The sequence below is a fragment of the Solanum verrucosum genome, unplaced genomic scaffold (genome assembly GCF_900185275.1).
Source record: "Solanum verrucosum unplaced genomic scaffold, falcon-dt-bn FXZP01000253.1, whole genome shotgun sequence".
Lineage (NCBI taxonomy): Eukaryota > Viridiplantae > Streptophyta > Magnoliopsida > Solanales > Solanaceae > Solanum > Solanum verrucosum.
In genome coordinates this window covers 2,168,163-2,196,144 of record NW_026019984.1, presented here as the reverse complement: position 1 = coordinate 2,196,144, position 27,982 = coordinate 2,168,163, and the positions used below count along the sequence as shown (strand labels likewise).

Sequence of the window (27,982 nt, the reverse complement as noted above, 5' to 3'; positions counted from 1 at the left end):
ACTTAATAAAAAAAATTTATTTCAACAATGAATACTATAACACCCTCTTTTAGAACAAATAGGGATGACATTACAACAAATTGAAATGGATACATTGAATAAAATTCATAACAAGCAAAATTACATTTGGTTAAAATTTAAAATGGTTTAAACTTAATTGAAATATCCCTAGAAATTAATTGATAAAATTTCAATATTAATTTATTACTTAAATACGTATCTAACAACTCCAGGAAGATGAATTTTCATGAAATAATCTTCCCAATTAATAATCTTGGGATCAAAGTAGAAAATTTCTGGTTCAATGCCACTCTCTTTTGCTGCCATACGTAGTTTTTCTGTATTTAAATCGTCAAATCTGTAGAAAATACAACAAATTAATTACATAAAATATATATAACGAAACCAAGAAAATAAAATATAGGGATATTGCATTTAAACAATAAAGTGATAATATTTTCAAAATAAAATAAAATTTGAAAAAATAATTTTACTTATATTTTTGATAATATGTAGAGAATTAAGGATTTTAATTACTTACGCTGCCTTGAGGAATAAATAGGGTCCATAAAGGTCTATTAATCTCATTACAAATTTTATTTTCCTGTAAAGCTCCAAATATTTGCCTTGAAAATATTGACAAAATGCTGCATTTACTATCTCCAATCCCTATATAGAAAAAAAAAAAAAACAAATAAAATTAGTTATTATAAAATAAAAGATTAAACAAAATTTTATGTATGGGTTGCACGATATTTGACGGATTAAAACAGGTTGAATTAATAAATTAAATGGTTCATAGTTTGTTCTATGTTAGATCAAGATGAACAAATCAATTTGGTTTAGTAATGGATCATAACTAAATTCACCCATCTCAAAATTATTTTTATTTATTCGTTTGTTAAAATTACTAGATCAAATTATTTAAAATGTGTTTATTTATCACGACTATATCAAATAAATCAAACTCCATAATATTAGTTGTTTTTCAATACCCCTATATATGACCATATTTGACCCATCAATAAGTATCTATGTATACCTAACCCAATTTGTCCAAGTCTGGATGGACAAGACACAAGTTATCACTTCACCCACCTAGTTGTAATATATCGTTTATGAGTCATCGATAATGTATATCGAGTATATAACAAGTGTATAAATATCGAGAAATGAAACAAACCTTTAAAGGAAGCATGTAATGAAGGGCCATGTATCTTTGAAAACTATCCATGCTACTCAAAACATTAACCTTGCCAACAATAATAGGTTTTCCATCAACTTTGTTGATCCATGGATTTTTTCTAAAGTAATTGAATCCATAATCTCTAAGATTAGTGATATTCAAAGGGTTTGAAACTGAGGATCCAATTTGGTATATGGTCTCACTCCCCTTTTGATCAGCATGAGCCATCATGGCTACTATCATTGAATTCACCACCATATCGGCTGGAATCTGCAAGAACGTTTTACGTTAATAGATTAAATTGACTTAAAATAATAAATACTAAAAGTTTTTATAAGATGTTTGATATTTATTTGCATAAGGTCTATACTAATTCAGATTCGGACAAGATAAAGCCCTATACACTTTCTATTGATTTTTTTTCATTTTGAGGGATCGAACTAGAGACCTTTGATTAAGGCAGAAAAATCGCGATTTCACTACAATAACAACAAACAACTCTTGATAGCAAGACTACCTTAAAAAGTAGAAGAGTTTGAGTTCTCCACCCTAACAAAAGAGCAAAGACCGGAGAACAGTAAGAGCTGATTTGTCTCAATTAGGCTTTTGACGGAGCGGAGAAAGATCTTATTTGAATTTAGGGGATTCCTCTATAAAGAATAAGGGAGAAGATGTAAAAGATATATATTTATATGATCAAGTCATTTATAAGATAATTATAATTAATAAAATCATAATGAGAGTTAATTGTTAACCTAGGGAAAATATGGAATTAACATGTTAAATTATTAAGAATCAACACAACCTACATATCCCTGCACCGAGTTATTTAAATTAAAAATAGTTGAAGGATGTATAATATGTATAATCTATGTATAATATGTATATAATTGTGTATAATAGTGTATAATCTGTGTATACCGATTTTAAAAAATATTGTCTAATAATAATAGCATTACTTACCACATCCAATATTGTTTTAGGATTGCCAAGGAAGCAAGTTATTCTTCCTTTACCATATCCAACTGCCAAACTATCAATAGTTCTGCAATTTTCCACAAAAATAAATATAAGATTTTAAAAAAAATGGACTTCAGTGAAAAATAAAATTGTTACTTTTTTTTTCATAAAAATTGAATTTCTTCGAAAAAATCTTAATTTAATGAGTACCTGATACCTTCCACCCAACCAGGAAAAGGTTCTTTAAAAGTGCTAGTTATGATGGTAGGACGATTAATAACAAGAGGTACTTCTTCTTTCAATTTTCCCAAAAGCATTTCTCCCATTGCCTTTGTAAATACATATGTATTTGGCCATCCATATTTCCTTGCTCTTCATGATCAAAATCAACGGAGAAATTAATTATAAAAAATAACAATTATTGTTACACACACAAAAAAAAAAAAAATTAGCTATAAAATTCGCCATTAATATATTACTATGTTAAACAACAAAAAGTCGTTGATAATATCTTATTAGTTACAAACTATTTAGCAACAGATTAACGATGAATGCATACCTTTCGAGGCCAAGCTCCTTCATTGCTGTTGTAATTGATTTTTCAGAAGCATTTTCAGCATTGAGTTGTTTCAATTTTTCATCCATCACTTTTTTTTCTACTTCAATATCTAACCCTAATGTCCCATTTAGGGTTTCACCCATATAATATGGTTTTTCCAACATCAACCCTTCCTTTTCACCACATACATATGCTGAAAAAAATACAAATAATAAAATTATTATTACTTACTTTTATTTTATTATATAATTTTTTATCCATTATGTTTCCTTTTTAATTTTTTAAGATAACAAGTTTAGACAAGATTAGAAATTAGACCAAACACACAAATAGCTAGAAGAGCACTAGAAAATGACACTATATATGGTTAACTTTTTTTTTAATGTGTATATAGTAGATGCCGAACTCCTTGTGAAAGTTTTATAAAAAAATTTTGTTAAAAATATATTATATATAATTAATTAATTAATACGTGTCATTACAAAATTATGTATGGCTTATTTTTCACCAATTTGATTTGGGAAACATTGGAGGGGAAACTAGTGTAACAAGCATGGAAGCAAATTATGTTGTTTAGACTCTTCAAGAATACTGTTAATGTGTGTCAAATTATTCAAAAACAATTTTTGGAGGTTTCAAGACAGGCATGACAACATTCCTGGAGAGTTAGAACAACATAGAAGACAACAAAATAATTTTTATGTTGTTCAAACTCTTAAAAATACTGTTAATGTAGTGTGTCAGATTATTCAAGACGGGCATGACAACATTTCTAGAGAGCTACATAGAAGACAACGAAATAATTTTTATTTTATTTATAAATAGAGAGTTTTTAATTTAATGTTTGAAAAGTTAGGTACACTAACCAGTTGACACATGAAGAAGAACCTTTAATTTATTACACTTCTTGGCAAAGTTTAAGACATGTCTAGCTCCAAATGTATTAAGTCCCAATGCCACATCATATCTACATATATAGAAACATAGAGTTATATTGGTTAATTAGAAAAAATAATAAACTTAATATTAAATTAATAATTAATATTTATAAAATAATTTTTTTATATATATACCTTTCATCAAAATTGGTAGTTGCAGCTAGATTAACAACAATATCCACTTCCTTCCACATTTGTTCCAACAAATTTGTGTCATTCACACCTAAATTATCACAAGTTATGTCACCTGGTACAATTGTGGTCCTTTGCGACACAAATGTAGTAAAATTTGGTCCACATTTTTCTCTTAAAACTTTGAATAAGTCCTTTCCCACAACCTATTTAGAAGCCAAAAAAAATAAAAAATATAGTTATTGCACATATGATTGACAACTATTTTATCGTACAGGTTATGATAGAAAGATAAATAATCTTTTGTTTTTAATCAAAACTTTCAGGTGGCGTTAATGATATGATGACAATTGTTCTTTCTCGATTAGTCAAACATAAGGTGTTATAATTAATTATTTAGTTTTTTATTTATTTATTTAGATCACAATTTAAAGACTTAATCCTTTTGTAGCAAATAAAAATTAGTAAAGTACTATTAGAAAGCGTTAGATTACAATCTAAAATTTTATAATATTAGATGAAAATCTAATATTTAGTTAGTTTCAAGGATTATATTTGTACATTATTAGGGAAAAAATAGCGAAAAAAAATCTAAATAATAACCTAAAAAGGAAATATTTGCATAAATAACCTTTCTGAATTGGATTAATTGATGTCATGGATCCATTGACTGAAAATTAAATTAAATACAAATGATGATAGTGACATAATGTGAAATCTCTGAAAATTATACTATAATAAATAACATGTTTTCCCTACATACCACATTATTGCTTGAAGATCATTATTAAGTTTTGTTTTTCTTCTTCTAAATTATTGTACTTTGGAAAGGAAAGTAGTATGTACCATAAAAAATAATAATTAAATAAACCAAAATATGCATTTTAATAATTTAAATTTTTAAATGAGATAATTAAACATCTCAATATATCATCAATGTAGAATTCCATCGTTCGAATTTCACGACCACATATTATCAAAACGAAATTTCACGTGTACTTTAACTCATGACGAGGACATATTTATATAAAGAAAGTGTGTTATCTGTTACATGAAATGATTATATACTTCAAAAAATTTATTATGGAGCCTGTAAAGGAAATAGGAGACTCAACATTAAAAGCTTTTCTTCAAGAAAAATAATAAAGAAAAAGGCAGATCGATGCACTAAATATCTCGTATTCATAAATTAAAATATTTTATGTACCTCATTATTGAAACGTTGCATGGCTGACTTGTCATCTGCGGCTCTTAAAAGAAGATAAAGCTTCTTCACATTTGGTTGAACCCTTAAAATCTTCTCCACAAAAACTACAATAAACAATTAAAATAGTATTTAATTAGCTAATATTCCATAATAGCAAACACACAAAGAGAAAAAAAAAATAACTAGGGTCGTGGTGGGATGGACATGTCTCGAGTTTGAGTTTTAAGTACGAAAGAAATTCCTATTAAGGAGCATTTCTTTCTTAAATGAGCCTTACATGAAGTTAATCCAGATTAATCAGTACCCTAATGCAGATACCAAACATTGGATGAAAAAACGAAGAAGAGAAAAGATGGAATGAAAATGATTCCTTCATTTTAAATCAAAAGTCTTGAATTTGAATTCTATATATATAAAAGAAATTCCTGTTAAAAAGCATTTATGGAACCTTACTCAACGTGAAACTAAATTAATCAATGCAGATATTGAACATAGATTAGAGAAAAATAAAAGGAAGAAATAGAGAAGAGATTTATGTGTATACTCTTTGCCAAGAAGCCAGTAGCACCAGTAACAAGAATGGTTCTATTTTCAAGAAAGTTGAGAACACTAGTCAACTCCATTGCTTTTTTTTTTGTTTTTGGAAAAATATAATGATCACAAATGAATTGAAAATATTTGGAGTATGAAATTAGAAGAATATGAGAAAACACAAGAGAGTAGAAAGCAATATATATAGAAATAAATTTGGTGCATGTGTTATATTAATATATTATTGAGGGGCTTTAAAGAAAATGTTATCTTTTTTTTTTTCTAATTTTTTTTTGCAAATGATAACATATAATTTGTTGGATGGAGTACACGCAAGTTATATATTGGATATATGTCCTTACTACACCTGTTTTTCATAGTTAGATATCATGGTCCAGTAAAACTTGAAAGTCAATTTTAATAATTAGATATCATAAAAAATGTTATACTTACCATCAGAATATGTTGTGGTAGATGAGGTTGTTTCTTTTTTAACTAGAAGTCTCAGGTTTGAATTTTGGATATGAAAAAATCTTTGATAGGAAAAGTTTTCCTCTGAATGTATCCTACGTGGCGCGAATTTGAATTAATTGAACTCTATGGCGAATATCAAACACCAAATAGGAAACCAAAAATAAAAAAAAAATGTTGTACTTGATTGACAAAAATGTGATTCAAAATAATTATTACACCTAGTGTTAATAGTTAGATATCATTGTCTAGTGAAGCTTGAAAGTCAATTTTAATAAATATATGGCCAAAAATATTGTATTGGAGTGATAATAACTCTTCTTTTTAATTAGAAGTTTTGTATTTGAGTGGTTAGAATCAAAGACGATAGATATAGCAGAAAATTATGCATTGAACAAAATTGTGCACTTTTTCTCAAATCTTGTATTTATTAATGAATCTACTAATTTTTTATAAAAAATTGACTTGTGAATTCAATTATTATAATAACAATAACTTGCAAGATCATAATAGAAATTCATGTACTTCAAATTTTGTGTTATTTTTTATAAGGGGATTCTTTACCTAGGGCGAATATGTAGCACATTGACGTTCATTTGAATTCTCTTTGTAAGAAAATATTATCGATTATTTTTATTCATATATAATAGATGTTGCATTAATTTATTTTCTTTGTATATTTTAGCTATATATATTTTGAATTTTCTTAATAAAAATATTACCTCTAGATAAATTTAGATTAATCGAACTCAAAAAAAATACAAAACTCATGATGGGAAACCGAAATTTGAAAGTCAACTAATTTAAGAGTTTTTTTTTTCTTTTTCTTTTTTTATTCTTTAATTGAAATTGTTTCCTTCTTGATGAGGTCACCAACATACATATTATAATGAAGAAATATATGTGTCACAATATTGGTAATTTTGGTAAGGGAATTGGAAGAGAAAGGTGAGCTAAGTTTGGTTTATCCTGTTCAACCAACATTCTTAGAGATATTTCACATAATAGAATGTTCTATGACTAATATATTTCAATTTAAATTAATTGTATGGTGCTTATTTTAAATTACAACATACAACTTTTTTTTGTTTAAATCATAATTTGTTTTAAAAAAATATACATTTATTTTTCAATTAGAGGCGAATATGGCATTGTGATATCAGGTTCATATGAACATAATATATCGATACAAAACATATACTCCTTAAATTCCATTTTATAGGGTACACTTTTTAAAAAAAATTTGCCAAAGAAAGGATGTCACTTTTTTATACGCAGAAACAATTTACTTTCAAAATTTATTTTTCGATTAGCTAGAATAGGCCAGAAGAGGGTTAACATCAATAAGTTATTATACATGCATACAAAAAATAATTAAGGCATTAGAAATGCGGGTGATCAAGCATTTCATGTGGTATTTATTAAAATTAGACCTATCAAAAGTTATTGTTTATTTTAGATAGATCAATTGGACGATGAATTTATAAAATATATCGTCCCAAAACAGATAATGCACATCATAAATTTAGATTGTGACACAAATAAACCTAGTTTTGTTAGTACATTGCATCAGTCTGGGTTCACAAATGTATTGATTTAACAAAATTAGTCCTGTTTTGTGATCTGTCAAAAACTCCTAAGAAACTTTTAATTTGTTGAGGGACCAAGTCTTGAATTGTAAGTTCTTATAATTATAAGGATAAGGTACAAGAACCCCTAGATTATGATCGAAATTTTAGAGACATATCTTAACTAAATTAAGGTTCTATTAACTCCGAACCCATTTTTTTCTTGTAATTTTGTACATCTTTTTGGCTTACGGATATCTCTCACGCGCCTCAACTGTGTGGAGTCACTTAGCGTGCCACATAAGTCAAAAGGTGTATAAAATTACAAATAAAAAATGAGTTCAAAAAGTTAATAGGACCTTAGCTTAATCAATATGAGTCTTTGAAATTTCGATCATTATGTAGAGAATACTTATACCTTACCCCTATAATTAATATAAGTACTATATGTAACAAAATGACATATAAAATTATATTGTAGGTCCAATTAATAGGACCAAGACTTTATTTTATGGCCCTACTATGTTACTATTTCACACCATGAGTGAATTATTTCAATAATATATGTGTGTGACTTTGCTTCTATTTTTTCTGCAGCCCTAATTAATGTTTTTTTTCATTTGAATTTGACGTGACATTTTTATGACTATAAAATTATTATTATTATTATTTAAAAGAATATTAGGATAATTGCTTTGACGTGATATTTGATATTTTGATATTTATTTATTTTTATAAATACCAAATATAAAAAAAATAAATATCATATTAAATACTATAATATTAAAATTTCGATTTTGATATCTGCCGTACCAAATTACATAGCACATGGGCAGGCACATAAACCAATGCCCCCAAATGACTTTTACAAAGTTTATACACTTGTATACATATACTAGAACTTTTCCGGAAGTTAACGAATGAAAATGATTTCTCAATCATAATAATGTAGATTCGTCTTTATGTCATGGACTTGAATTAGGACATAAATGTATACATTGGATGCACATAATTAATGCATCAAACTCAATCTCATAAAGAAACTTTTTTTTTTTTTAGGAGGAACCAAAAGATGCTGACTAATTAATATAAAGGTGTTAGATAAAGAAAAAACCTTATAATTCAACATAAGTCAAATTAAAACCTAAAAAACGGTGATATTAATTAACTCTTGAAACCAAACAATACACGGGTGAGTTTTGACTTTATACTATACGATAGGCATAATACACACATATCGATACATACGTACTCAAATTTGATCTTAACTGACAAGTAATTAAGCACGATAACCAAACACTTCAATTCCTCCATATTAGTGTGTCTTGTGGACATCTGATGTTGATGTGACGTATAAATTTCAGAGGTCATATCTAGTTAGATGATCAATTTGTAATTAGTTAGAGTGTTCAACTGACATAATAAATACGAATTAAGGTGTCTAGATGTGCATTCTCAAAACTTGAGCGCATATAATACTTGCAAGGTGAGGCTAAGTTTGAATGTATTGTTGATCAGAGGTTTCGAGTTTGAACCCTCAATACGAAACAATCGATAGGTCAAATCTGAATTGGTCGAGATCCCAAATTAGGTAACATACAACAATAACAAAATACGCAATGTAATTTCATAAGTATATAGGATCCGGTGAGAGTAGAATAATCTACGCAGATCTTACTCTACCTTTGATGAATAGAAATGTTGTTTTTGATAGAACCTTCGATCAATTGAAAATCAGGTACCAAACATCGAATAAACTATTATTTTTCAAGAGATGAAAACGTGTCATGAAAACATTTGGCATCTAACATTCTTGGTTTGACTTTCTTATTTTGGTAGACTTTCTAATTTAAGAGGAACATGTGAGTATTTTCTGACTATTATGTTTGAAACCAAAAAAATAATAAATTCGTTCAATATGATGACCTAATTAAATCCAGTAGGAGGTCACAGTTAACCTACCCAATTACTACAATTTCACCAAATTCTTTGGTTCCATCTGCCCTTCCAACTAACCCCCCCACCCCCCACCCCCCAAAAAAAAAAATTTATTATTTTTCGTCAGTCAATCAAGAAAAATTACCATTTGACCTATAAAGTCGTTCAACTATTGTTACAAAATCGCTCAACTAGTTCAATCGATTTTTTCGATAGATATTGTTGACATTGGAATCTTTTTTAAGTAAAAAATTTAAAAAATAAAAAGTGAGTTGTTATATATATATATATATATTAATGGACAACTAGTGATCTGTGAATGTTTGGTGAAGTCGATACAACAGTTTGCAATAGATTTCATTTTACCTGAAGAATAACATTTGTCCACTTTGCTAATTGTATAATATTAATTTATTGTAAATTGCATGATTTGACATACACGTATTTATAATATAGTCAAATACATGTTTTATATTATACTCTTATCTTTCGTGTTTAATTCAATAAACCAAACGTCTAAACTAAAAGTAATCAAGTCCAAAATGTGTCGTGAGAGAAAAAAACATAAAAATGACTAGTACCAAATTAATACAAGCTTCAATAATGTGAATATATTCAAAATATGACAACTTAAATTCATGTTGTATTCTAGTGAAAATAAATGTCTTCTCATCTAGAACTTTCTTTGTTTTAATTTGATTTTTTGATACGGAGATTAAGAAAATAAAATAAAAAGACTTTTAAATTATGCGGTGTTATACTAAAGATATGTCAGATGTCCCAAAATCACCTTTATTAGGAGTAATTGATTATTAAACATGTCTTCTTCTTTTTTTAATTAAACATGTCTCATAATATTGTTAATTAGTAAGTATTTGAAATGTTTTTAAGAGAGGTATATATATTTTAGAATATTGGCAATGACAAGTCAAATAACATAAACTTGTGGAACTCTCCTTAAATATCAAAGTGGAAAATATGAAATTCAACTTTTTATTTCATGGAATGATCTGTCTGCTAAAAGGCTATCAACTGATGTTTTGAAATAGTAAGTACTCTTTTATTCTAACTAATAACATATCATTGGTATTAAGGTCTGAATATAGAGTCGCTTTGGTGAGAGGGTGTTTCACCTCTAATGTAGGGCTTTTTAATACAAATTCAAATTTAATTAAGTATCAATGTGAATATCAAACATCAGACAAAAATAATAATAGAATAACTTATTAACTTTGTTAGAATTTTATGAAGTTGATATTATTTTGGAAAATATGAATTCAACTTCTTATCTTCTTTTTTTTCAAGATTATGGGCATGATCAAAACTATTCACGTGCCCATAAACACTTATTAGAATGACCACCCCATTTGGGCCCTTTATATTTAGGACCAAATTTATTAGCGATTCTTCAAGTCTATTAATAAAAATTCATGAAAAAGTTTAATTGGATCTGAATTCAAAAGGATTAAAATAAAGAAGTATATATGTATGTCTAATCACCGTTTAAAATAACCATAACTTTGACTCTAAAAAATTAATTTACGACAGTTAATTCTAATTAAGAAATTTTATTAATCGAGAGGAAGATATTAGGAACTGTCGATGTATGCTTTGAAATATTGTCAATGAACTTTCCTAAAATTCCTAGCCACCCTAATAGTATCATAAAATCTTATCCAAGGCCCCTAAATATTAATGAGGAAAATATGAAAATCAATATCTTCATGTATTAAGGTTCTTCGCATTTTGAGTCTAATCTCCTTTGTTCCCATAAATAGTACTATAAAGATTAACCAAATTTATTTGCGATTTTCTTCAATCTATCAACTATTTCATTATAATAGAGGGGATCACATTCTCTTTAAATTCTCCTCGGAAAAGGAGAAAGGAAGACTCTTTTTTATAGCAATCAAATTTGTACGTGATTTTTTGAAAAACATTTATTTTAGCTAGGATATTTATCTAATTTTTATTTCCACGAGTGATTATTTTTCAATTACATTTCAAATCATGGCTAAACTTTGAATAATGGTCTAATTGAATTGAGCCATTTAAGTTTGAAAACTTGGTCAAATTTTGCTACTATGGGCCTCACTCAATGTTAAAATTTGTGGAATTAATAAGGGAAAATTCTAATAGCAAATTATTAATTCAAATTAAATGCTATAAATATACTTTGATTTAATTGTACCTTATAGCAAACTATTGTTATTTTCGCCACTTTCCCTGGTGGAATCTCGCTCGCCACTCTCGTTTGGTGGCAGTCTCGCTCGCCTCTCTCGCTTTTATACAAACACAAATGTATAAAATGCGTTAGTGTTTGTATAAAGCGAGAGGAAATTGTATATATACATATATTTTCGTTCTCCTCTCCCAGATCTCGCTCGCCACTCTCCCAAATTTCACTCGCCTCTCTCGCTTATACAAACAAAAACGAAATGTATAAATTGCGCTTCTGTTTGTATAAAGCGAGAGAAAATTGTATATACACATGCAAATACATATATCTTCGTCCTATACACTTATAATTATACAATATAAATATTTCTCTGCCCAGTTTTCTTTTGCCTTTCTCTCTTTCTCGTTTTATACATACACAGATTATACAATTGATCTTTTGTATACAACTGCTTTCTTTTGTATATGTATAGCGAATTATACAACTGCTTTGTTTGTATATGTATAGCGAATATACAACTGTTTTTTTTTGTATATGTATAGCGAATTATACATATATATGTTTGCTATGGAGCGCAATTATGCAAACTTTGCTATAGCATACAAATATGAATTTTGTGTTTGCTATATGTGAAAGTTGTTCAATTAATAATGTGGACTAGCCACTTGTCAGCTTCGTAACGAAAATAACATTAATGATTAAAAATATATTTAAATTATGATTTTTTTTTGTATTAAAACATGTCTTGATGTTGAGTTGGCCAAATATATGTTCCCAATCGATAATAGATGTGTGTAGGCCAGCTCAACATCGATGTGAGGCTCCTATTGCCTCTATTTCGATATGAAGTATATCATTAACTCCCTTATACAATAAAAACCCCTACAAAGTAGGTGATAGACACACGTTTGAGAAAGAACCTATATTGTTATATCAGATTCAACCCCCGCTCCTTTCCGAACACACATTTAGGAAAAAATGTTTTCACATGACATCTCAATGTAATAATAAATAATTTGTTTTGATAATATTGATAAATTTATATATCAAGTTTAATTTCAATTATTATTGGATATTGATTTGAATACATGTGAGTTTCATGTAAGCTATATTTACACATTTTGTCACCTCCAACTTGTCCTTGAATATGGTCAACTTAAAGTACGTCATGTCTTTAAATTTTGTAAAGTTCCTATTATCTCTGTCTTTATCCAAAATTCATCCTTGACTCCATGAACAACAAAAATCGCTATAAAGTGGGTGATAAACATGTGTTAGAAAAAAAAGTACATTGTCATGTTGGATCCAACTCACACTCCTTCTTCCCTAAACACGTATTCACAAACAGTATCTTGACTCAACATCTCAGGGTGATAATAAATAATTTATTTTGATAATATTGATAAATTTATATATCAATCTATTTCAATGATTATTTCAAGTTGTTTTGAATACTTGTGAACCTCGTGTTAGTGATATTCACACATTTAGCACCTCCAACTTGTCCTTTGATGGACAACTTAAAGTACGTTAATTACATTTCAAATAATGGTTTAACTTTGAATAATGGTCTAGCCCACGCAATTGAATTGAACCATTTAAGTTTGAGAACTTAGTCAAATTTTGCTACTATGGGCCTCACTCAATGTTAAAATTTGTGGAATTAATAATGTGGACTAGCCACTTTTCAGCTTCATAACGAAAATAACATTAATGATTAAAAATATATTTAAATTGTGATTATTTTTTGTATTAAAACATGTCTTGATGTTGAGTTGGTCAAATATATATTCCCAATCAATAATAGATGCGTGTAGGCCAACTCAACATCGATGTGTGTTTTAATACAGATGGAGTGATAGTTGAGTATATGAAACTCACGAAAAAATGGTAGTTTATGTTGACAAATAGGACAATGGATAGTTATATAAAACTAGTAAAAGTGATAATTGAAATGCATTCTTGTTTTTTACCACTAACTCTAGATTTTTGTCCAAAACCATTTTTTTTTTTGGATGAAGAAGTGAGCATATTATAAGCATGGTTGTTGTCAATTTGTCTATAGACAATAAATCCTCGAAGGGACAATTCCTTTTTTTTTTTTAAAAATACAAATATCAATAACTTATATTCTCTCCGTTTTAATTTTATCGTCATTTTAATTTATTTATTTTCACGTTCATTAAGAGAATATAAATTATTATGATATAATTTTTTCTACTATGAATGAACGGCATTTCCATATATTTTTAAATTTGCCTTTTGAATCTGTTTCAAAGGTTGAGATCGTAAGTCTCGATCATTATATAGTATGTGTGTCGCCCAATACATGATCATCGAAAATATTCTCTGTAGGCAAATCAGCCTATCCTCTATATAGGACTTAGTCAAACAGTAATTAGAATAACGATAAATTTTAGACACACCTTTCACCTGAATATTAATTGTTACTGAAAAAAAAATTAATTTCTCGAATTTCAAAAACTCATCTTCAAATAATCAATCCAATGACTTCACATTCTACGTGACATCTTCGGGTGATAATAATAATCCGTCTTAATAATATTGATAAATTTCAAGCGTAGTTTCGATGATTCCATTTGAATACTTGTGATAACTTCATGTTGCTTATATTCACAAACACTGCTATAAAGTGGACGATAAACACATGTTGGAAAAAAAAGTACATTGTCGGATTGGATCCAACTCACGTTCTATTCCTACACACGTATTCACAAAAAGTATCTACACGTGACATCTCAAGGTGATAATAAATAATTTGTTTGATAATATTAATAAATTTATATATCAAGTTATTTCAGGTTGATTTGAATATTCACACATTTTGCAACCTCCAACTTGTCCTTAATGGGGTCAACTTAAAATATGACATGTCTTAAATTTTGCAAGGTTCATTCATATTCCAATGTCTTCATCCAAAGTGTACGATAAATGCGTGCCGGGAAAAAAATTGTACAACATCACATTATCAAAAAGTGTTCCACGTGACACCTCAAGATGATAATAAATACATAATTTGTTTTAATAATATTGATAAATTTATATATCAAGCTTAATTTCAATGATATATAATTGCAGGTCGATATGATCACTTGTGAATTTCATGTTGGTTACAGTCACATTTTATAAAGCTTAATTTCAATGATATATAATTGCAGGTCGATATGATCACTTGTGAATTTCATGTTGGTTACAGTCACATTTTATAAAGTCACGTACACAGCTTTAATTTTTCGAGGTGTGCCCAAGAAGACTCAAACACCACGGTTATTAAAAGCCCAAACATATATACAACCCCTCTAACTTGTCCACATTTTTCATTTTGACACTTTATCTTAGCCTTATTCTATTTTAACCCTTAAACTCCATTTTTTATGTACCATTTTAACACAAAATACTATTTTTATGATTTCTTTATTTTAATATATATTCTTCAATTGCAACTTCTTATTTTAAATCGACATGTGTCAGTTAATTTTAGTTAAAAAATTAAAAATTAACAAAAAATAATTCTTTTTAAAAAATATTAATTTCTTTTTAAGAGTGTTACGTATTTTTGTGTGAAAAATAACCTACGAAATTGTGTTGGTTTTCTTTCTTTAAAATCACTGACAACCTAACAAAGTCAGTCGAGTTTTAACATTGTTTAGTAGTGTTATTAGCAATGAACAAGAGCCTTTTTTTTAGTAGTGTTATTAACAAAGTCAGTCGAGTCTTTTTGAAGATGGATTTTTTTATTCGTATTGATTATATTAAAAATTAAAAGTGAGTATTTGCGTTAAATTAGATAGCCTAGATGATAAGAAAAAATAAATAAGTAGTGTTATTTAATTTAATTGAATGTTTAAGAAACAAAATCAAAGAACTTTTGTCAATTTATTTTCATGCAAAAATACAGAGAAATATCAAAAAATAATATTATTATTTGAAATTTTTTATGTTCGTTCGCAAATGTTTAATTTTTTTACAAAAATTAACAGGCACACGTCTATTTTTTAAAAATAAGCAATTGCAATTGAAGAACATAAATAAAAATAAATCATAAAAATTAATATAAGTGTTTAAATGGTACAGAAAAAATGGAGTTTAAGGGTTAAAATGGAACAAGGCTAAGTTAGAGTGCCAAAATGAAAAATGAGGACAAGTTTGAGAGGTTGTGTATGTGTTTGGCCTTATTAAAAAGACAAAATAATAATGACACCACATGGTGTATGTATGTATGTGTATATCTCTCACTTTGTACATTCATATAGTTGAAGGAAACCACATTTCACCAACTTTATTCCTAACTCATATTTGTTAGAACAGAAAAGGGTCAAAACTATCCTTAAACTATTCGAAATAACTTAAATATATCCTTAAATTATATTTCGGCTCAAAAATACCCTTCCCGTCAAACTATTAGGTCACACCTACCCTTCTAGTTAACAGAAGTATCCATGTGTGTGTTAAATGCCACATGGATGCCACATGTGCATGCCAAACAGACCCCACCTCCACATAGACGACTACGGAAAATGGTCAAAACTACCCTTAAACTATTCAAAATAACTTAAATATACCCTTAAACTATATTTAGGCTCAAAAATACCCTTCCTATCTAACTATTGGACCACACTTGCCCTTTTGTTCAACAAAAACATTCATGTGTGTACTAAAATGCCACATGGACTCCACATGTGCACGCCAAACACACCCCACCTCCACATAGATGACTTAAAGCCCTAATTTCACTATTTCCCCCCTAATTTCATCCTGAAAAGTATACATTGAACCAAAAAAAGAAAAAATATTTGCAGAAACTTGTATACGTAACCGAATGAAGTAGAGAAATTGCAATTTGATGACCATTTCAAATACAATAAAAGAAATGATCTAAGGTATAATATAAACAAGCTCATTTTAATTAATCAATTAACACTAATTTATTATTTTAATTTCTCTTAATAAATTAATTTTGTTTAAACAATCTTAGCGAAGCTTTCTTATTGATTCAACTCACCGCCATGGCGCAAAATAGTAGCGGCCGTAAGAGACCTAATATACTTATAATCACCGGAACTCCAGGCACATGAAGACGACTACGGCGGCTTCCCTGGCGGTGGTGACCGAGCTCCGTCACATCAACGTCGGCGATTTTGCTAATGAGGAAAACTTGACGAACAGATAGGATGAAACCTTCGATTGCTACTACATCAACGAAAACCTAGTAAGTTTTTATAGATTTCTTAATTAAAATTTATTTTTTTACCAGTTACACTATTTTTGTTCAAGTTTTGAGCTTTTGTGGTCCCTAATCCAGAAGATGCTCTAAATGATTATTAAGGAAGTTTTAGATTTTATAGAAAGTTGAAGAAACATTCAATATAATAGATAATTTAAGGATCAGATAGTAGAATTAATTTGAATTTGTTTAATTTGTGATCTTTAAAGTACAACATATTAGTATCGGAATAAAATGAAACTGAATTGAGTCAATGTATGTTGTACATTCATATAGATATAGCCAAATAAGGAAAGGATGAAATGAGGGGGAAAAGAGTGAAATTAGGGCTTTAAGTCGTCTATGTGGAGGTGGGGTGTGTTTGTCATGTACATGTGGAGTCCATGTGCCATTTTAGCATACACATGGATGTTGTTATTAAACAAAAGGGCAAGTGTGGTCTAATAGTTAGACGGAAAGGGCATTTTTGAGCAGAAATATAGTTTTAAGGGTATATTTAAGTTATTTCAAATAGTTGAAGGGTAATTTTGACCCTTTTCCGTAGTCGTCTATGTGAAGGTGGGGTCTGTTTGGCGTGCACATGTGGCATTTAACACACACATGGATACTTCGATTAACTAGAAGGGTAGGTGTGGCCCAATAGTTTGACGGGAAGGATATTTTTGAAAATATAGTTTAAGGGTATGTTTAAGCTATTTCGATTTTGACCCTTTTCCGTTGTAAGAATTATGAGATTGGTACAATGTTATCAAAGGTGAAAAGCAAAAAAACTCTTAAGATTCAGTGGAGCTTTAAGCACAAATAAAGCGTGAGCTTTAATAAACAAAGGCGCAAATGAAGATGAAAATGCAACTATGGATGTGTAGTCCAAGACTAGCAAATATATAGACTGCAATAAAAGGGAAAAAAAGCATAAAGCGAAATAATTGTTTAGTTGCTTCTTCAGGATTACACTCATTGGCAAGGAAAAGTATGTCATAGAAAATTGATGACAACGTTGAAGTACCCGCTAAGTGAGGCGATGCGCTAGCATGCCTTTGACAGCACTGATGTTACATCAATATAGTTAAAAGGAAGTGCCCATTTAAAGAGATGACAAGACATATTTCACCAACTGTGAGATCGACATTAAGCAAATGTGTACCATCAAATGGCAATCCTGTTGTTATGCTCAAAATAAAGTACTTATTGCAAGTTCTAAGAACTGCTGTTCAACATTAGAGTATGAATGCTCAAAAATCTCAATCAATGTCTTCATTAGGGGGAAAGAGTACATACACCTTTTACTTCACACGGCGTAAAAACTATATTCAGAACAATGACAAGAAAACTCGATAAAATGAAAAGGTTATCTAGGGTCACACAAGAATCAAACTCCACTACAACAAAAAGTCTATCATGTTACATACCTTGGGTACCGCCTTCTAGGTGAGGTGCATCCACTCAGACATTCAGCCTGGAAGCTGCATGTGGAAGATCGTTTTTACAGTCCACAGCATCAGTTGTTGTGTCAGCAGTACTTTAAGGTGCCTATCACATCTAATATATGAAAACATAGATATCAAGAAACCTTCTCATTTGGTGACGGAAATGGTTCCGATTCAACTGATGCAGGTGGATCCAAATTCATTTGATCTGTTGGAGGTGGTACAGATTTAGCTTCATCAGCTCCGTCTTGAGCAGAGTCCATAGGATCTTTCAATGGTGTAGAAGGCTCAACATGATCAGTTGATTGTACTGCAGGAGGAGCAGGATCATCTCGGTCATTAACAGTTGTGGAAGGTATCGGATCAGTTATTAGTGTCTTGGGAGCTGTTCTTTGAGTCATAGGGAGATCAGTCTCCATTTTATCTGTAGTGGTTGCACCATTGGTCTGTTCAAGATCTATTCCAGTTGATGTGGTCGTTGCGATGTTGCTCTGTTCTAGATTTGTGTCAGGTATCTCATATTCTGAAAGGAGATCCATGAACTCGTTGAGCAGCCGCTGTACTTTTCTATTTGAGGCCATTGCTGGAAGTATTTCTTCTCTAAGGAGTCTCTGTTTTTTCATACCCTGAAATAGTCGGGATAACAAAAACTTAATAAGAAAGCCAATTTTTTTAAGGGAAAATTATATATAATAACAAACTATTAATTCAAATTAAATGTTATAAATACACTTTGATTTAATTGTACCCTATAGCAAACTATTGCTATTTTCGCCACTCTCCCTGGTGGAATCTCGCTCGCCACTCTCGTTTGGTGGCAGTCTCGCTCGCCTCTCTCGCTTTTATACAAACACAACTGTATAAAATGCGTTTGTGTTTGTATAAAGCGAGAGGAAATTGTATATATACATATATTTTCGTTCCCCTCTCTCCCCTCTCCCAAATCTCGCTCGCCACCCTCGCCTCTTTCGCTTATACAAACAAAAATGAAATGTATAAATTGCGTTTCTGTTTGTATAAAGCGAGAGAAAATTGTATATACACATGCAAATACATATATCTTCGTCCTATACACTTATAATTATACAATACAAATATTTTCCTGCCCAGTTTTCTTTTGCCTAACTCTCTTGTTTTATACATACACAAATTATACAATTGATCTTTTGTATACAACTACTTTCTTTTGTATATGTATAGCGAATTATACAACTGTTTTCTTTGTATATGTATAGCGAATTATACATATATATATTTGCTATGGAGCGCAATTATGCAAACTTTGCTATAGCATACAAATATAAATTTTGTGTTTGCTATATGTGAAAGTTGCTCTTTTTTAACTGAGCGTGGAGACTAATCTCTAAATACTTGGCTTTCATTTTGAATACGGATAGATTTAATTAGAATCTCACTTTGAGAAAATGAAATCCAGCAAGTATGAGCAAAAACATGAATAGATGAAAGAATGTGTGCAGCGGATAAAAACATCGCCAAGATGCTGCATGAACATGGCGCCAAGAAAACAAAATGTCAACTTAAAACAATAAAACTGGTTGGTCTTTATGTGACCGACTTCCTACATTGAGCTGCAATAAGATTGACATAGTTTCAAGGAAGTCTCTCGCTAGTTTATGTAGCCTATTTTCAAGCTTGAGCGGTTCAAAACAATATTGACATAGTTCGTCAGATGTGAAGCTGGACATTGCAGAAAGCAATAATAGCATGCACAACTCCAATGTGATGTTATTTTTTCTAATACATGGTCCAAATATATTTGAAGATATCTCGCTACCCAGTACCTGTGGGCAGGTGGCAAGTACCAGTGGAATAGTCGAGGTGTGCGCAATGGACCAGACACCACCATCATAAAACAAATTTGACTAAATCTCATATTATTCAAAGAAAACATGCTAATATAATTATCACCATTTTTCTCTCTGTAGTGATGGACTTAGTGGTCAGAGAGAATGGAGAAAAATGGAAGGTCATACTCATCTACAAAGACAATAACAGATATTTGCAGATATTGTTGGAGTTGAGCCGCAGTTGGGCTCATCCCCAAAAGAAATATACACGTAAAAAAGAAGTGTGAGAAGCCCTTACAAGTACACAAGGGTCCCAAGCAGGTATATTTGACGTAGAGGATGCAGCCTCAGCCATCCCTGTGGGAGGCCCAAGAAAGTTCTCGCAAACTTCTCTCAAGCGTGATTCATCTGCCTCTCTGCATTTAAAGAGCAATCATATGTTAAAATACTCAAGAATTCAAATAAGGTGGAAATTCATCTTTGACATGACACTTCAGAAAAAAAAACCAACAGTAAAATTGAATTAGACAAATAATAAATGAATATAGATAGGATTTTATACATGTCATAACAAAGTAAACCCTGAAACTTCATAAATACAAACATAGCACCATTCACAATCAAGAAATTCAATTCTTAGAACTATTTTTTCTTTTTTTTTATTATCACCATGATGTCAAGGCAGCTTTCGCGTACCTTGACTAATTTCAAGAAAAACCCGTCACCTCCCACCAGCAACAAAGACCAGGTAACTCTATCCACCAAGGCTAGGACAGATGGGAAAACATCACCTAGTGTTTTTGTCTATGCTGGAATTTGAACCTGAGACCTCATGGTTCTCAACCCACTTCAACTAGAACTATTGGTTTCTCCAAACCAACCCTTGTCAAATGTGTAGGCAAAACAATTTCCACAAACTTAAAGTTTCTTACATAACCCAAAGGTCCATCTAGCACTAAAAATTCATTTGCAACTCTCAATTTAATCAATCATTTTACTTTGAAGATGAAGTTTCCAACATTAACCAATGCATTAAAATGGATACTTCCACTGTTTCTATTTATGTGAGATAGTTTTGACTCGGCGCGAAGTTTTAAGTAAAAAAGAAAAAACTTTTGAAACGTGTGGTCTTAATCATTCCATAACATTTGTATGGCTATAAAAGTTTCTCTTTAAGGATATGGGAAGTTAATAGTTAGATGTTTCCAAATATAGAAATGTGTCATTCTTTTTGGAACAGACAAAAGGAAATAGTGTCACATAAACTGAAACGAAGGGAGTATTAAATGAAGATTCCATATCACCAAAGGACTACATAACAGACCTTGCTAAAAACCGAACATAGGATAAAAGGCATTGACGATATTCACTAGGAGACTTCAAAGCAAGAGCAGATGCCAATTGAGACTCCAAATGAGCACGTGTTTGTACCCCATCATCAGTGACTCTGCAGATGCACAAACTTTAGTAAGACCGATGAGCCACCAAAACAAAATTAGGCAAGAAACTTACACACAAATACCAACTGTACAGTTATTCAAACAGCAAAAGTCACTCTGTAACTGATAACATTTCAATATGCTAATATAAGATACAGACTAAACATGCAACATCTCTTAGGGAAATTCTAGCAAGGAATCTAAGAGGAACTAATAAGATATTAAGAACAAAGAAGTAGAAAATGGTGGGCTTGTGACCAAAAAAATATGCAGCTGATACGTTCAGACAAAACAAAATGAAAGAAAATGGACATTGACCTGCTCCAGCCAGGTCTTCTAGCCAGGAACTTCTTAACATCCACCTGCAGTGCCGCTAGTTCACCACCATGCAATGAGCCCGAACTCCAGGAGCTTGAAAAATTCGAAGCCGGAAAACAATCATCTGCAACCCTCAGCCAGCACATGAGGCTCATATCAAAGAGGTATGCATGCCGTGTAGCCAGGACAACAAGAGGAAAACCAGATTTTGATAATTTTGCTGTTATCACTTTGATTGTGCCTGTTAACAAGTCAAGAAAAAGTTATAAGATACGAAATGCAGCTAAGACAATACAATTTGTTGGTTCAATTTTGGATTTAATGATCAACAAAGAATCAACGACTGCAGCTCTTGTGCGGCGAAATACTAGAAAATGTTACTTCCAGCAGTACCCTTAATACTGTCAGCTTGTAAGCAAAGTAATATCCCCTTGAGGACAACGCATAAAAGAGGAAAAACACAGTTCTCAGTGGCAATGCTTAAAAAGGAAGAGCACAATTCTCAGCCAGAAGACACATGAATTAAATCTTGGGACTTTTATAACTCACCTGCATTTGCCTTGGGATCTGAGTTCATAAGGGACGCCAACGAGTCTTGAAGGAGACACTTCCGGTTGAATAGATCCCAAAGATATAATGACCCTTTCCTTGTGACAAGCAAAAACTTCCAAGATTCATCACAATCAACAAATACTGCAGCAGATCCCATCATCATGGTCGGCATGGCACGTCGTCCACATTTTGTATAAATCTTCTTACAAGCAAAGATGAGAATAAGAATATATTGTACAATTCGAGGAATATTTGGAGTAAGCAAGCAAATAGAAGAATCTTTAGCAGCACAAAGAAATAACTGGGATCTATGTTTTAATGCGACTTTTTTTGTCCTCAAATCAACCTTGAGCCTTCAAATGTTAATGATAAGCTTTGATAGCTACACAAATGTTAGGCATGTTTAAGACCACAAGTTTCAAAAGTCTTCATTTCTTTCTTATCTGTGCTTAGTCAAATGGAGTCGCATAAAATGAAATGAGGCAGTATATATTAGGAAAAACCGAACCTAACTCATGTAAAATGTGATAATAGATGTAAAAAGGACAAAACTCAAAGAGATGATTTGCAACAGACAAACAAGAAAGAAGGGAAGACTACAGAAGTAATATTTGTTTCACTCTCTTCAAAAGCAGTAAAACTGCAGGTAAAGGGTTTGGATGACAGCATTTTAGGTTAAAAAATGTGAATCACAGTACTCAGGCATGTACAGATCAATTAACATGCACAACACCCAGGGATAAGGGAGAAAAAGAAAAGCACAAAGGCAAGAAACCAGAGTGTTCATTAGGCGAAGAGAATTGACAGAAATGGGGAAAATAAATTTTGAAAGGTCAGAAAGGAAAGGGCTCGATAAGAGGAGCCATCATCAAGTCCAAAGTGTTATGAAGGTCAATTTAATCTCCCCAAGTTTACCTCTTGTCTTGGCGAAGAGGGGAGAATTCTCATGTTTGGTAGTCTTGGAAAGAAAAGGGAAAAATTAAATCTATACATGCTCATTTTGCATGTCCAGTCATTTATTGTGTAGTCCCTACAAAGTCAACATAAAAAAGCAGAAGATAACCACAAAACGAGTAGAAATAAAAGAAACAGATTCATTCCACCAATCAACATCTAAGATACTTGTCTAAAGGATAGAATCAATCGTGCCGAAAACAATATAATGTGTTTGTTCAAGCTTTTTGAAACTCACCTGAATGCAGCCATCTTCACATCCCACAGCCCAAAAGTTGGCATTTCCAGCCAAAACAGTAACTTTTCCAGTAATCCGGTCAGACCAGAGAGTTTGAGCGCCTCTGGAACAAAGGATCTCAGTTTCTTTCATTACAAATGAATTTCCTGTCCCCAAAACATCATTGTCAGCTTGTTCTCTGGGTTGAGCCTCTAAGCAAATTGGACCAGTGTCCACCCCTTCTTTATTATCAAAAACCCTGATTAAAAGTGTACCACCAGTACCCAAATGAGATGGATCTTTGACAATTCCCATCTGTTCAATGCTGATACTTCCATCCTTGCCTGCAGAAGGTGGAACCTTCTCAATGATGAGGCTATCACTGATGGTACCTCTAGCAGTTACACCTGAGCGCTCCCTTTGATCAGCACTGACACTAACTGTTTTCCTTGCAAATACTTCTCTAACACTTGCATCAGACAGTACCATACCATTCTCATCTTTCCTCTGCTCCACTGTCATATTAGGAAATTCAACGACAGGAGATTGAGCAATTCCAGAGGTGTTCTCCTGCGGGATAGGAAAACCAACTGATTCTGGAATTATCCTCTTTCGACCATCAGGCCTTCTGTACTCTCTTTGCTTCACGGGACTTGACAAGCGTGTAGAAGCTGCGGGTTTAGCTAAACTATCACTGTTAACTCCTTCAGTCTTTTTCCCATTATCAGATTTTGGTTTGGGAACAATCACCACACTACCCAAATCAACAGAAGATTTTGACGTTGCTTGAACTTGTGGAAGATCCGTAGTTAGTTTTTTGCTTGAAGTTTGCTTTGCAGCTGTTGCTTCAAGCAATAGTTGTGCTGGACTTTCAGCTAAATTTGCTTGTCGACCTCTAACATCACCATAGCGGCTTCTCTTCAACTCCTCTAATTCAGCATCAGAAAGCTGATGACCTAGTTCTTTCTCATCAAAATGGAAAGTGGCTACACTTCCATCCAAAGAACATGCAAACAGTGAATATCCATCAGGGCTCCTGCACAGAGAAAATTATATCCTGAAAGAAAGCCAAAAAGAACAAAGACAATTCAAGATGGAAAATGTCTTTACTGTTGTGAAAAGACCAACATTTATGATGCTATGAGCTAACTTGCCATGATAAATCCACAACACTTTGAGCAAAGAAATGCTTGGCAACAAAAAGAGGACGTGGACTCGCTGTAGTCCACACAGTTATGGTGCGATCTTGACTTCCTATAGCAATAACATTGTAGGGTTGGGACTCTTTTCCTCCACTTTTTGAAGAACCATTTGACCATCCAAGAGAAGCATTTTTCACTTCCTGAGCATTAGCTGAATTCCTCCGAAACATAGAATGATTGAACTTAACGACAATAATAGGAGCATTGTGTCCTAAGAAGTCAAAGGTGGCAGACCATTCCCCTCTCTCCAGAACAGGAGCAGAATGCCTAGGCTTTTGAAAACCATGAGTAGTAGTTATATAGTGTCCACAGGGTGACCATCCAAGCCGCCTAAAGAAGGTCGACCCAAGCTGAAAAAAAGACACAATTGTTAGGATATAGGTTTCAGTAAGGAAAATAAAATAAAATTTAAGAGTATAGGAAACTCACAGATTTTGCCCAGTGACCTTCCGTTCTATGAGCAAGGCTCCAGTCACTTGTTCGCCAAATGATGACAGTCTTATCATCTGATTGACTAGCTATAAATGAACCAATTGGATCCCAGGTGACACCTTTAACAAGACTAGAGTGACCCCTCAGAACAGCAGAGCATATACCATTGCTCATATTCCAGATATGGATGGTGTTGTCCATACTACCACTAGCCAATGTCGAGTCGTCTGGAGACCAATTTAGATCCACCTACTTTAAACATGGAAAGAGCAACCTATTGGTTAGAAAGTACATGGTTGGACCATATAGGCATCTATTCAGAAGCATATATGAATTCAAATGATTTCAAGGTCCACTGAATGACAAAGTTCTCAGATTTTACTCACAATCAGAGCCAAAGGATAGGAGATAAAGAAAGAGGTTTGTCAAAAACTAATATGATTTTAACACCCAAGGGTGTGGCCAAGTGGTCAATGAAGTAGGTTCAGCACCATGATGAGGTTCAAATCCAAACACTAGGTGTTTAGGAGGTGGCGGGAATTGTGTGGAAATAGTCAAGATGCATGCATGCACGGCCAGACACCACGGTTATCAAAAAAGAAATCATTTGCATGGCAAGCAAATTAGCTATTTAGAAGCTAAAAGATCAGTCTCATTACCACATCCGCAGTGTGTCCTCTCAATGTCATGGTAACTTTCCAGTTCTCTACATCAGGAGGCTCTCCACTGCCAAACTCTGTGGTTCCCGAGCCAGGTTTCCTCTCATGGACTTGAATCACCTGGTCATCGGATCCAGAAGCAACATACCGACCATGTTTTGCCCATCTAACACAGTTAACTGACCCAAAATGATCACGTAGTGTGGCAAGAAGTTTTGGTGTAGATTCATCTGCTTCCAAGTCCTTACCCACACATTTCATGTTCCATATCCGAACCTGAAGACACGTTAAATGCACATAATGCAAAGTACTTTGTTAATAACAGTATACTGCAGTAATGCAGAAAACATATATGAGTATCAAGATAGAATCTTCTCACTCTAACAAGCAAAACTAAGTTGAGAAAATAAACCATACAGAAGCAAAAAATGCCTTCACAGAGGATCAGAAGTGATACCAAAAGCTAGATATTTAACTAATTTGCACATTTTCCCTGTAAGAAAACTAATCCAAAAATCTTTAATGAAATGGCATTTCTTACAAGGACAAACATACTTTAAACTCCCACCACTTGAGAATCTTGATCACACAGATATAGCATACTCTCAATCTTCATTTCACTATTAAAAAAAACCAAAATAACCTTACAGCTTCCAAAGAAACAACAATTTGTTAGTGCTCCACTAAATCATGAACTAATTGAATTCATAACCAACTTCAATTGTTCAGGTTCCAAAATCCACGAACAACTAGAAATGTCCATCAACAACAACAACAACATACCACACAGTGTAATCCCACAAGTGGGGTCTAGCGAGGGTAGACTGTACGCAGACCTTACCCCTGCCTTGGGAGGTAGAGAGGTTGTTTCAGATAGATCCTCAGCTCATGGAAAAGCATATCAAAGCAGAACAAAAGAAATAACTGAAGTGAAGTGCTCATGGAAAAATACTATAGAAAGCATGATAAAGCGCCCTCTTTTAAAAGGAACAATAAATGAACCATAGAAGTGCGATAATCGAAGTACACTAGACAGTAGATAGTAACAGAAACCATGTTCATCAACTAGTTAAAACTATTAGTTCACAGCTCCCAAAATATTTAACTAAATTTTCCCTACACCAACCTATGAATAGCTAAAAAGTTAATAAAGGCAAACAAAAAACAATGACAAAGCAGTTACCTTATGATCACCACCACCAGTGGCAAACCTAAGGCCACCTGGCTGAATATCAATGGAGAAAATCTGCATACTCTCATGTCTAATCCAAGTAGGTTTCTCAGCAATCATCTTTCACAATTCTGAAATTCTTGATTTCTTTGCTGCTAAACCCCAAAGACTCCACCTTTTTCACTCTAAACCCAAAACACAAAAACCCCACAACTTCAAAATTAACATACCAACCACTAAAAAATAAAAAACCCCAAAATCAAACACAACAAAAAAAATTACCCCCACAAGAAAAAAAAGAAAGTAAAGAGATAAAACCCTAGTTGAGAAAAACCAAAAAAAGGGAAAAGACCCAAAAAGGAGTAAAATTTGGAGAAAAAAAATAATCTTGATTTATTCAGTTTCAAAAAAAAAAAACCCTAGATTTTGAAAGTAAATGGTGAAGTGGGGTTGAAGTTTTATCAAGAAAAAAGAAAGATTTAATGCAAAATTTAATGGTTTTGCTAACTGTCAAAGCTAATAAAAAGATTAAAGAGTGAAAAAAAAGTAGAAGAATATAACAAAGGGGAATCTATTCAAGTTTTGTGACACAAAAAAAAAAAAAAACAGAAGAGAAAAGAAGTGAAGTGTTGTGTACCAGGTATTTTTGTAGGGTAAAATAAAATTGAGAGAAGACAAAGAGGCACACATAAAGTAATGTTTTTTTTTTGTTAAACATGTAAGATTTGTAATGTTTAAGTAGCGGTATTGTGAACATAAAGTTATGGGACAATTTTTTTTTTTAATTATGATGATGTTCGAGTCAGTTTACGTATAGGAATACTTCTATAATATTATTTGTTGATATTTGGTAAATTAATAATTTTCTAAGATAATATTTATGATATTT

At 31.7% G+C, this 27,982-nt stretch overlaps 2 protein-coding genes across 3 annotated transcripts; both read right to left on the bottom strand.

Moving 5' to 3' along the window:
* Positions 1–10: 10 nt before the first annotated feature.
* LOC125818127 (alcohol-forming fatty acyl-CoA reductase-like) lies at positions 11–5,643 on the bottom strand. The gene is made up of 10 exons (XM_049497655.1): positions 5,527–5,643; positions 4,983–5,086; positions 3,779–3,981; positions 3,572–3,672; positions 2,706–2,898; positions 2,357–2,518; positions 2,150–2,231; positions 1,184–1,456; positions 542–669; positions 11–358 (listed from the first exon to the last, which is right to left on the bottom strand). The coding sequence occupies exons 1-10, from the start codon at positions 5,603–5,605 to the stop codon at positions 205–207; spliced, it is 1,479 nt and encodes a 492-aa protein (XP_049353612.1). The 5' UTR covers positions 5,606–5,643; the 3' UTR covers positions 11–204.
* A 12,496-nt stretch (positions 5,644–18,139) lies between these two features.
* Positions 18,140–27,447, bottom strand: LOC125818113 (protein HIRA). Of its 2 annotated transcripts, XM_049497638.1 has the most exons (10): positions 27,106–27,447; positions 25,923–26,198; positions 25,261–25,512; positions 24,784–25,181; positions 23,651–24,665; positions 22,456–22,657; positions 21,907–22,147; positions 21,474–21,596; positions 20,448–20,565; positions 18,140–18,967 (listed from the first exon to the last, which is right to left on the bottom strand). In XM_049497638.1, the coding sequence occupies exons 1-10, from the start codon at positions 27,211–27,213 to the stop codon at positions 18,476–18,478; spliced, it is 3,225 nt and encodes a 1,074-aa protein (XP_049353595.1). In that variant the 5' UTR covers positions 27,214–27,447; the 3' UTR covers positions 18,140–18,475. The 2 variants fall into 2 exon arrangements, with proteins under 2 accessions (XP_049353595.1, XP_049353596.1); XM_049497639.1 differs by lacking the exon at positions 27,106–27,447 and having other exon boundaries at positions 25,261–25,515; positions 25,923–26,125.
* Between the last annotated feature and the right edge of the window lie 535 nt (positions 27,448–27,982).

What these genes read in the sequence shown, in the direction of transcription:
- LOC125818127 (XM_049497655.1), bottom strand. Translation starts at nt 5,605, where the DNA reads ATGGAGTTGACTAGTGTTCTCAACTTTCTTGAAAATAGAACCATTCTT. An exon ending in TACTGGCTTCTTGGCAAAGA is followed by an intron (nt 5,087 to 5,526) that starts GTATACACATAA and finishes TGTTTATTGTAG; the next exon opens with TTTTTGTGGAGAAGATTTTA. An exon ending in TGCAACGTTTCAATAATGAG is followed by an intron (nt 3,982 to 4,982) that starts GTACATAAAATA and finishes GCTTCTAAATAG; the next exon opens with GTTGTGGGAAAGGACTTATT.
- LOC125818113 (XM_049497638.1), bottom strand. Translation starts at nt 27,213, where the DNA reads ATGATTGCTGAGAAACCTACTTGGATTAGACATGAGAGTATGCAGATT. An exon ending in AGATCCCAAGGCAAATGCAG is followed by an intron (nt 22,148 to 22,455) that starts GTGAGTTATAAA and finishes ACTTGTTAACAG; the next exon opens with GCACAATCAAAGTGATAACA. An exon ending in TATGTTCGGTTTTTAGCAAG is followed by an intron (nt 20,566 to 21,473) that starts GTCTGTTATGTA and finishes CTTTAAATGCAG; the next exon opens with AGAGGCAGATGAATCACGCT.